The sequence below is a fragment of the Lagopus muta genome, chromosome 4 (assembly GCF_023343835.1).
Source record: "Lagopus muta isolate bLagMut1 chromosome 4, bLagMut1 primary, whole genome shotgun sequence".
In the NCBI taxonomy this organism is placed as follows: domain Eukaryota; kingdom Metazoa; phylum Chordata; class Aves; order Galliformes; family Phasianidae; genus Lagopus; species Lagopus muta.
Window position 1 is genome coordinate 16189686 of NC_064436.1, and position 12101 is coordinate 16201786.

The window sequence follows — 12101 nt, forward strand, 5'->3', positions numbered from 1 at the left end:
ACAACAATGGAAATTGCAACACCAGTTTTCAAAGCATGTAAGGCCAGTCCTGATACTCACATTCTCCATTCTACTTTTAGTATAGAGCAGGCTTGTTTGCTTCTTTTGTTCCCCCCGTTCCTTCTCAGGAAGCCAGAAAACCTGAATTCTTCAATGCAAGCTCTTGGAGAGAAAATTAGCTGTTACAAATAATGACAAGCCTAGAAATTCATTTTTAACAGGTTACATTTTATTTGCTTCAGTTGAACACCATTATTTACAGACACAAGTTAATAAAACACATCACACAACAATAAGATTTCAACAGTTAATATTTATAGGTGCATAGTTCATGCTCAGTTACTTTTTTATATATATAATACATAACATTTACATAAAGCTTTCACAATAAGTCTTTTCTGCACAGAAATAATAGTCATAGGAAACAAATAAAAATCGTATCATAAACAATATCAAATTACTGACAGCCTATCAACAAAACATGTACAGAGTTAGAAATAAGCAGTAGACACTTAGGTGTTTTTATTTAGTATTTTGTTTTTAACTTTTAAAAGTGAAGCCACAATATCCACAGCACAACAATGACCCTGCCAACCAGCTTTCATTTCAGCAGGAGGGAAATGCTGAAACAAGGTGGATGCAGTCACAGATACTCCAATCATTGCTGATGGAAGACTTCAAAATACACTGTAAAAACTGTAAAAAAATTTTACGACTGGGCACATTGGAACTCAGCACTTGTACAGGATGGGATGTCTTTGTTAGTAGATTTCAGGAGATATAAAGGAAGAAAAGATTTCTCATGCTTCAGGTTCATAATCTTGATACTCTTCCTATGAAGGAGAGCAGAAATCAGTGCTACAATTTCAGACAAATATATCCTAACATGTATCTTAACTTTTACTGATTGTCCTAGTCACAATGGATGCAGCAAAAAAATAAGGATTTGTGTGTGATGAGCATCTTGTCTAGTATTTACTGTTTTGTCCCATTTTCCAGATACTCTATTTGACAAAGTGTGGCGTTAACAGGAGTATAAGCTTTTACAGTGGTTAACATACCATTCACAGTTATCACAACGACTTACAGCAATGTATTTGTGACTAATTCCCAGCAGAGAAGGAAACAAAAAAAAAAAACCCAAAAAATAACCTGTTTGTAGTTTACCTACACTACTCTTTATCCTTTTTTAATTAATTTATATTTTTAATCCCATTCATGTGGGTGGAAACAAGCTGCTACGTTTAAGCCGGAATCCAGCAAAACAATTGGACATGTTCTTTAATGACAAAGATCACAAATATTTGAGAGCATGCAACTGGGCTCTTCAGTCTGCTTACGATGAATTGAGTCTCTTTTTGAAGGATCAGGAGTGCAAACTGTTTTACAAAGGCCCACTGCAAAACACTTCATTCCTTACATGCTTTACTGAAGCAATAGAGGCAGTTAAACTGTATATCTGTGCTGAGCTGTTAACATACATTTTTTCAGGCTCATTATCTATGCGACTACAGGACTTGATTCAGCTCACTCGGAACTACAAAATCATCTCTTCTGGTCCCCATTGACATTGCCAGAATTCCGTGAGACAGCCCACGTCAACTCACTTAGGACAGGAGAAGAACCTTTGAACAGCACACCAGGTGCTGCAAATACTCTGGAAAACTTAAGAGCATTCAAAGTTCAGGTGCCCTTTTAAGTCTTTCACTGCATCCATTTCTAGATGCCTAACATCTCTGGTTTTCAGCTTGATTATCTGCACTACTGTAAAACTGCCACTCCAAATGCCAATGCATATCATATACTGTTGTAAAGTTTCAGAGAGCATAATCAGGGATTAGCTCAAAACCCTAAATAATTTACTCCTATATTTGCATTAAGCTGTAAATGTAATAACTATGTTTTACGAAGCATGGTGCAAAGAAATACATTAAATGCCCAACCTATTAAAAGAATCTATGGAGAGGTAGAAGTTTCTCTCCACTGTATGTATCAAATATGAGAAGAAGTTACTGCTGATTACTCAAAAAGTGAAGCATGCATGTTTTGAAACAAAGATAGTATTTTCTCATTAAACCTCAAGAAATGGATTTTTTTTTCCCCCCAGCACTGCACCTCAGAGAGATTTTGGCCAGAGACTTATTTCTCCTTTGACCCTGCAGTTCATAGTACCAGCCTGTGCCACATTAACGCAACTCCAGCTTTCAGTACCCTGTCTTTGCCTTTCTCCTATGGGCACGAACAGCAAATACCACAACAGATTTACCTCTGGAGGCATTTCATAAGCCTCATTCTCAGGATCCACAGGAATATCAGTATTATTCACCACCCCTTCCTGCAGGAAACCTTCTTCATTCTACATTTAAAACAGGGAGAGAAAAAGAAAATAATAAAGTGTCAGATCAACTGCTTGCCCTCTCGTATTCCAAAGCATGTCTTTCTTCCCCACATGGAAGATACTGACTATAAAGGCATGCAGAAGTAAGAGGAGGCCAAAAGGAATTTGACAGCATCAAGACATGGAAATAAAACAGTAATTCTTTTATGTATTTTGTTATAGGCAGATAACTCATCCTCCTACCCCTTTATTCCATTTTACAGTTTTCACCCTTCTCATATTTATATATATATATATAAATATATATATATTTATAAGTGGCCAAAGGAAGAACGACTGTAATTTATTGTATGCTTTTTCCTCCCTACAGTTTTAGTACCTAATGAATGATATCGGGAAACATTTTTCCCTTAACGAGTCATAGTTTTAATCCTTTATTGTGTTGAGTAGCACCTCACTGTATGCAGTATATTTATGACACACGACACTGCCTACCACACAACTTCTTACACGCTTCTCTAGAGATCTGTTATTGACCATTAAAGAAGCACTGCTAATGCCCCCTCCCACTCATCCCCCTTAGCAGTTGTTAATGCTGAAGGTCACAGAGAAGAAATGAAAGTTGTACCAGAACAAAGACTGCTGGAGTTAGTCCTAGAAAATTGATATGAAAACCAGAAGATTATCTCAGTGGAACTATTTTGACTATACTGATTTATAGCAGTTGTCAATCTACACAGAAAAGTACTAGAAAAATCCTAACAAACTCAGGAAGAAATTCACTGAAAAAAAGCCACACAGTCCTGAGGCTAGAAGTGTGGAAAGGAATACAAAATTAATTCTGTCACAAACAAGACTAATGAGGAAACTCTTCAAAATTCATAATTCTTAGGACAGTTCTGCTAAACTGAATTTAGGATGTAGATAAAAAAAACAAATAAAAGAGCACTTAAATTGGAAACTCACCTCTGCCAGTTTAACAGAAGATACAAAGTAATACACAAAAGCAGCGGCATTAAAACTTCTTTACCTTAATGCACTATTTGTCATGCTCCTTTAACGATTTCTGATGACTACCTTAATTTTATGACACATGAAGGGCATGGAGTGAGCACCACATACTGAAGAAATATTATCTTCACTGGGAAAACTGGATTTAAGACTTTTTCTTCCCTCTGCCAAACAATTATTTGGAATGAACACAAGGGAAGACTAAATAAAAAGGAATACGTAGCTCAGCATTGGAAACCACTTCCCCATGGTCCTTAACAAGTGTGGTGGTTGGGCAGAATGTTTGGAATGAATTCCTAGTATATGAAGACATACAGCACATCTGAACTTAATTAACTATCTTCATTGCATTTCCTCAAGTGGACAAATTCATAAAGAGCTACAAGACCTCAAGGATACACTGAGATTGATGAAGTACACGCAAAATTTCATATTGAACTTGAAAATGCTTAGCACACAACCAAAATTTCGCTAACATTGTAACTGAATTCAATTAATTTCTTTGCTCTTTTTGATACTTCCTAATCTTTATCCTTTCCTTTAGTCTTCTTTCTTTTATTAACTTCTTCATGTGAACATTTTGTACATCATAGTCATAACATGTATTCAGTACTACTAACAAGTCTACAATGTTAAAACTCTACAAATGCAGGAAAAAAGAGTTAAGTCTTGAAAACCTCAGTTTCAGGCACTCACTAATACCTTTTATTTCTCACATCGCCCACACTTTAGATACAATTTTTAAACGATTACTCTTTTTTCACATTTTTATATTCTCACACAGCATTTAGCACTGACTTTCAGACTTAGCCTGCTCCCTCTTTCAGCTGGTACTCCCTTTCACCATTTCCCCTCAGGGATCAGCAGAAGTGTGAAGGCTATTTACTTCATTCCAGGCTCTCTGTGGCGTAACCAGCTGTCCTCAGTCATACTCAATTCTTAGCTTGCTATATCTCTCCATGCAGCAATAGTGACCTTTTCCACCAGAAATCCTGCTCTTCCTCAGTTTGGTCGTATCTTTTCTTTGGCACCCTTGCCTGTACATTGACATCTTTAACCCTCATCTTCCAGGCACATTATGGGCAGATTTTATTTCTATTATGTGAATTTCTCTCATGCTCTTATTTCAGACTACTATTACAAGAGTGACCAGCATCAGTTAGCAGCTCTACTTACTGATTTTCCTTTCTGAGAGGAGTTACAATGGGACACGTCTGTTCTCTTGGCAAGAGAAGCACACAGTCTTTTGGTGAAATTCTCATATATACCCAAGCATAAAAAGATTTAGAGCAATTCACCAGTGTAACATGAAAGGTCCAGTAAGAAGACATACCTTGCTCCTACATGGGATCAGGCATCATTTTTCATGTGGAGGTAAGCAGAACAGTTTGTGCAGAGCCAATGCATGGTATTCTGCCCAGCTCCCACCCCACATACTTGCTATAAAGCATGCTTTTTTTTTTTTTGGTCTGTGCTGCTATTCATCACAGACAACGTGAATAAATTCCGCAACTGAAAAGACACAGATAAACAGAGTTGCTAATACCTTTCTTTAGCCCTGTGTTTTCCAGAATTAATTATTCTGGATGCTCAACATGACATGCAGCGTTTCAAGCATAAAACTATCAGAAAATAACAGGACTACTTACAGTTCTACCCTGGTTTATCAAAATGCTCAAACTCCAATTGAGCATTGAGTTTATTTGATGTGCAATATTTAATTACCATATTTTTAAAGCATATTTTCACAGTAATTCATGCCTGGTTACTTCTCTGAGAAGTAGACTCAATCCCTACAAGCTTTGACTGAAATAGCTAAATTGTGTGTGTGAGATGCAAATATTAAAACTGCCTCATCTGACGCATTAGATCTAAGGGCCTTCAGCTCCTTTTTGCTCTCACTCTTATTCCAAAATGCCATTCAATTTCTGCTATCACCCAAGAACAGCTTCGGCTAACAATTGGTGCATCAAGTGAAAGTGTGCCCCAAATTCTCCCAGCGGCTGCACAAGGAAGAATAAAATGTAGTTCAATGTTATCTGCAGCAGGAAAACACACAGCAAGTGATACTGCCAGAACTGCTAGTAATAGCAAGGCAAAAGATTTGCCAGCAGAATTTCAAAGTAGAGTTTCAATGCTCATATGCTGCTTGCTTTTAGGAACCTCTGAACTGCCCATCAGAGTTACAGAGAAACAGCGATTAAAAGAGGCAGAATTTATCTTCCCAACTTCCTTTATCGAATTCCAATGGTAAGTTCAGGATGAAGAATTACGTATGGCTTCAGATAGAAGAACCAGTAGCACTAATAAAATACAGAGATCAAAACATCAATATTTTTCAAATTCATGAACAGTACCAAACCAACAAGGGAACTCTGCCTAGTAATGGCTTGTCACCTTCGTAAGCGAAACTCTACCTCTCATCTCGATGTCACTGCAACTCAGATGAGAATGCTGTTACTAAAGGTCACATCTGCTATATTTAACTATATAGCACAGGTGGCACATCAGTTTTAATGGCTGCTCTCTCTGCTTCTCATGTATTTTCTCTAAAGTTAGGACATCACAAAAACAAAAAACCTCCCCCAGTAACACAGAGCCGCTTACAGTACACCTTATATCATTACTTATTTCCTTTAAAACAAACCAATGCAATTTTGCTTTCCTGTGATCAATACTTTCATGTCTCAATCTAATTATAGAAGGGGAAAGCCACCTTACAGAACAATGTTCATCTTATTACAAAAGATTTATTTTCTTGAAGCTACCACTTGTCCTTTTTAAACCATACAGAAAAGCAACTCTAGAGGGAAAACTTTTAGTAGAAAATGCGAAAAGCTAAGCATTAAGCATCTGAGAAGTGAAATCAATTTTTAAATTGGGAATTCAAACTTTTTACAGGCATGGTATTAAAAGAATGGTGAGGTGAATGCCTGCTTGTCCCCCTGAGGCCTCCCTGAAGAATAAGCAAGGTGCCTGTCTGTATCTTGTTTTGAAATAAAGAAGCTCTGGGAGAGACTTGTACTTCAGTATTCTCCAGTCTTCTAGAATCACGTAACTTAGGAACTCCTCCCTTGACAAAGCTTTGAGATTATCAATCTTGGAGAGCCCAAGACCTACCTGCCACCAGACAGCCTTGCCAGCCCTCATTCACTTTCTACAGGAATGAAGGGCTCTCTTCCAAAATTTGCTGTTCTCAAGCAATTTAACAACACTTTGTAAATGAACTTAACAACATAAATGTAAATGGAGAGAGCAGCATGCTATGGTAAAATTGTATATCTGCATGAACCCGAACATCAGTTCTAAACTAAACAGACACAACTGCTATACTAAAACAGTAAAAGTCAGATATGAAGTAGAACTTATTACATTATTTAGTACAATAGCACCTAACGATTGACTCCTCCTTCACTATAGGGACAAGCCCTGATAAGCAGTGTGCATGACAGTGCTAATTGACCCACATTTGCAATACAATATTAAACTAACATTAAGAAAGCCTCCCTTGCCATTTCTTGTTATAAGCCAGGGAAAAGTAAACAAAAGGGTTTCTCTTATTTCATTGCCTTTTGTTAAAATTACACCCTTCACTCACATAACACTCCTGAGCTAGAAGTAGGAAAATTGTTGAAGATTGTCTACACTTGGAAAACAAATCAAGTGGTCTGCTCATGCTCCAGCAGTTTAGGCAGCACCAGGTAGCAAAATGGTAACATTTGGTCTTCTCAGTGATGTGTCTTTGAATGCTCAGTTAGTTTCATCGCAAATAAATAAAATATTTTATCTCAAGCCAGAGACAAAAGCAATATTATAAATGGAAGCAGCATAACTATAACCTAACCTAGCAGTAAATGCAAGTATTGTAATTTACTATCTCCCTGGGTTATCAGCACTTTTTTTTTCCCATTATAAATCCTGAAAAAGTCTTACAATCACATATAGCCTCATAATTACTGGAGAGTAATTCCACCTGGAACACTTCTGTATTCTGAGATAAGTAAAACAGAGAAGCTGCATGGCAGGAAATAAGCATGTGTAACTGCCTTCAGCCAGTTTTCAGATAACCCAAGAAAGGTATTATCCAGAATCCAATACCAAAGAAAGAAAAGCTTACCCCACTCCCAAGGTAAGGGCCCATTAAATAACTCCTAGAAGGAAGTAGTATCCAAGTAGAAAATTTCCTTACAGTTGCCAGCCTGTAAATGAGGTTAAAGAGTGGTGCACCCTAGTCATACAAGTGAATTGTTCACACCTGTGTTCCCAGGGCTGGCTATGCCACCTCACCAGGTGCTCAATCACTAGTTCAGGCTGCGACTGAACAGTTCCCATACCCATCTGTCAGCTCCTCTAATGCTTATACTGTCAAGAGGAGACTGCTTGGGAGGTCAGTCCCACTGTTCACCGAGGTAGGAAGGCACCACTGTCCAGACCCCTGCTCACAGGGCTGTTCAGGTGCCTGGTTAGGTTTTGACTGTTCCTACAACCTGTAATTAAGCAGGGCTACCTTAAGAATGGTAAAAACCCATCTCATTTTGTTATTATGCGCTTGCAAGAGCTTCACTAACTTAATTTTCATTACATAGTTAATAAGGAAAATCTGGGGATTCCTGAATCAAAGATTATCTTTCAGTTGTTTTGCCTGATGTCCAAATGCATCTCTTGATACAAGATGAATTGCATTTTGCTCTACCAGTGAGGTTAAAATTCCCCTTTGAAAAGGAAATCGGTTATATTTTTTCTTTTCCACCAAATGTCAGATTATTTTAGGGGCTGGATACTGGAGCTAAGTGAACCAGTAACTGCTGTTTCCATTTAATAACTCATCTTTTACAGTTATTTTGACCATAAAGCCCAATTTACCTCAAAGGTGAAAAATCCTTTAACAAAACAGCAAATACCAAACAACGCGCATAAGAAAGAAGTGTTAAAATGGCCTTAATTCATTTGCTTTCTTAGTCCTAATGTATTCGCTGTGATAAGCTGATGGGTCAGCTTGCCGGTTTAGTTTATGATGCCCTAAAGTCCCTGCCCACCGGCTACAACAGCTGATGCTGCACATGGCTGGAAGCCCCAGCTGTGAATGACACAGCACTAGAGGCAGTCTGGTGATTTTATTCCAGTGGCAGCAGGACACAGAGAGCAAATGTACCACCGCAATGCCTAGAAAGAAACAAATGTTTTTAATTAACCCTATGCTAAACACCCAGGTGAAGAAAATGAGGAGAAAGCACCATGCTTGCATGCAGCCTGAGTGTAAAGGAATTATCTGTCCCAGTGCATCACTCAGAATACAAATAGTGACAAGTGGCTGCTATTGTCCTCCTTAAACAGATAGAGTGAAGAAGAGATAAATGTCAGAGCAATAGCATGAGTGGAGCATTTTTGTGGACTCATGCTGGGAATCGTGAGAATGACAAATAAGTGAAAACAGTAAAGACTGAGGCCTCTGGATAGAAGAAAAAATGTTATGACTCCCTAGATGTAGTTACATCTATCATGATGTCTACAAGTGAGTGTAAACACCATTCACAAAAGTTTATGAACTGCTGCAAAATCCTAAAATCAAATTTCAATACAACACAAAGTGTGTTTATTTTATTTCTTCCTCTTAGAATCCCCCATTTGTAAAGATGGGGCTGAGCTCATTTCAGAATACAACAGGAATATTTTTGTGAGCAATCAAATTTCCTAAAACCCAGATAGGTGTTTCGCACTAACAAGGCTCATAAAGTTACCAAGTCAAAAGTGCTGATATTTTGTTACTTGTTAAGAAATGTCCGTGGTTGACAAGGCAGGAGTTGCCCATCACCTACGTCAGACCAGCAAGTGACACCCATTCAAAAGTGACAGCCAGTGCACTAGTTATATATGACTTCAAATAACCAGTTGTGTGGGGCTGACTCAGCGTGCTATTTGTAATGCATGCAAATGCATCCAGAACACACAACACTCCCAGCTTTACACACAGCTTTATCCTCTTCAGCCTTGGAACATTCCAAACGAATCCCACTGAAAACATCAAGCATCCTCAGTGGAAACTGCACTACTAAGGAAAGAAAAAGCTAGGGCTTTCTTTTTTAGTAGCAGGAATACTGGCTAGCTAAATATCAGATCAGGGGACATTGTGCAGAGCTGTGGAAAACCCCCAAACTCTCAGAATGACCAGGGTTACTCTGGCCTCGTGAAAGCTGCACAGACTTCAGAGCTCTCTCAGCAACATCATTGAAGTGAAGGCTGAGAGGAACAAACACATCAGATTTTTCCATTTCCTTAAAAACCTTCATATTCGCATTGTTAGTGCCACTGCCTCAAGCCCTTTTTTACTTTAGTAACAAAGAGAAAGATTAGAGGCTGTGAGAAGAGTCCTTACTGACTTCTGTTCCTCTCCATGCAAAACAGCTTAGCAGGTGCTGCAATTGTCATGAGCTCCCCAAAATGAACTCAGACAGAGATGCCTGCACTCTCCTCAGAACCCTGTGGGACCAAGGCTGCTTTGCATCCGCCCTGCTTGCACAGTAAGACGACAGAAATCCCTGAGGCTTTACTGAATGGAAATGAGGGACTGGTATTTTGGGAAAGAGCCAACTTGCACTCATCTTTGCAATGAAAAGAAAAAAGAGTGGAGCTGAAATACAGAAGAATCAGCTAAGCTCAATGGCTAGAGAAATGCCCAAATAAAAACAACTGTTTGAAGCCAAAAAGAGTAAATAGAGAAATGAATTCAAGCCAAAATCAAAACAAATAGTCAAACTAAACTATTTTTTTCTCCTCAGTCACTAGGATTCTTCTTGTGTATGTTAGATAACTTTATTTTACTAAAGGCGTTGCTACATCACACTTGACATTCTCCTGAACAACGTAGAAAAGCATAGGTCAATAAAAACATTTTAGAGTGATTGTAAGTAGCTGTGTTGATGACAGACACTCAAGCAGATAATTCTCAAAATGGAAGTCTCTATCACATATAATTTCACAGACACCCTGTGTTCAGTAACACTAACACATTCATAAAGGATTTGGAAGAAATACTGAAGTCCGTACTTACTGCATGTTTGCTCTTCAGCATTAAAGTGGGACAATAAACACCCTAAATTTATTTTAGTGATGTTACTACAATTCAAAACTATCGAAACAAAATTGAACAAGTGACTGAAATAGCTCAGATGCAGCTCAACGTGTTAAAATGCTGCACTTAGGCACTCATCATAGCAAAGGAAAGCAAACTGTGCACAAAAAAGAATTATAAAGTCAAGGAATAACATTAGCCAACAATGTCATGTTATTGCAAAAAGGGCAGACCATTCTCTCAAGTCTTAACAAGGGTAGTGGGTAATTGTCTGGGACAATTACAAGCATGCTTCCTGAATACAGACTGCAGGCTGCAGTATGTGTGTTAAGAAAGGTGTTGGGAGATCTCAAAGGAGAACAGCAGGAATGATCATGTCCTAGAATAGGGAGGAAAGATGAAGGGACCTGGCAGGAAAATTGAAGTGAATTAGGTTCGTACAGTCCTAAAGGAATCACCTTAATGTAAGTGTTTAAGAGGTCGGTGTGCTATAGGAGCTGTATGGGATTAGCTAAACCCATCTGACCCCTACACAGTGGAGGATTCTCTGATCTGTATTAATTTATCAAGAATGACCTCCACGTGTGACACCTGAGCTCTGTCTTCATTAAATAGAACATAATTATTAGATTAGAACAAATTGGAACATAATACTAAATAATATTGATTGATCATATTAACTAAAGCAATGACTTTAAAGTCAGCATAGAAACGAGCAACTATGTTCAGACGTGTCTCTGTCAGAATTTGTTGGTAAAGATTATTTAAAATAGAATAGTCCCAGTCTGTGCTTCAAAGTTACACTTTACTGAAGACCACTTAAAGATCATGATCGCATTCCAACATCCCATAAATTTTTAGTGCAGATAAATTCCACAATTAATTGTACAAGTTCCTTAAGTACACATTCTCTTTACTAAGAGAATAAATTAAATGAGAAGAATAAGCTCATTTTAAAAAGGTTTCTACCTCCTACAGATATTATAATAAACAGTATTATCTAAAAGAAAAATCTCTGAAATGTGTTTATCTACAGAAAGCCCCCTGTACTGAGCTGCAAGACCAGCAATCCTCTAGCACGGTGAACAACACTAGCTCTGACTGTTACACGTCGCCATGCAGACAGTATGCATTTCAATTCTGTACCACATACATTTTATATGAGTGTTTTCACTGAGCAATTTCAGTAACATGCACCAAATGGACTTTGTAGGTCCCCTTCAACTGAAACTATTCAATTCTAACTTTGATGCATTGCCAAACTTCATATTAAAAAAAATTAAGTATAAATGCACACACACAGGCATACACACAAGCACACACACAAGCACGGATGTGCTTATGAGAGCAGGTAGAGAGTTGAATAAAATCACATTTGCTTTTCACCTAATCGGATCTTTCCAAAACGCAAAATATTATAAATGCAGGATCAAATGCATTTCAGATAAAGTCCCACTGAAGTGAAATATGAGGAAATGGAGAAATGAGGAACTTAGGTATGATGTCTGGGTCATCACAACTCTGAGTGGAGTACCCTCTCATCCAAGTTGACTTTAGAATTGTGCCATATCCGTGTAAGAACAGTCACATCAGTCTCTTTATAGCTAATACAGACAGACAGGCAGTTTTGGGGAATAGGATGGGACAGATCTCCACCCACATGTCCACTCTGGAAGGAGCACC

General features: G+C 38.1%; 1 protein-coding gene across 1 annotated transcript in view; it reads right to left on the minus strand.

Annotated features, from left to right (window-relative positions):
- Window positions 1-207: 207 nt before the first annotated feature.
- SNCA (synuclein alpha) overlaps window positions 208-12101 on the minus strand; it is a 66080-nt gene continuing 54186 nt past the window's right edge. The window contains exons 5-6 of the mRNA XM_048941539.1: window positions 2267-2356; window positions 208-833 (exon numbers count right to left, since the gene is read on the minus strand). Of these exons, the coding sequence (XP_048797496.1) occupies window positions 801-833; window positions 2267-2356 (123 nt within the window). The 3' untranslated portion in view covers window positions 208-800. The remainder of the gene's footprint in view (window positions 834-2266; window positions 2357-12101) is intronic.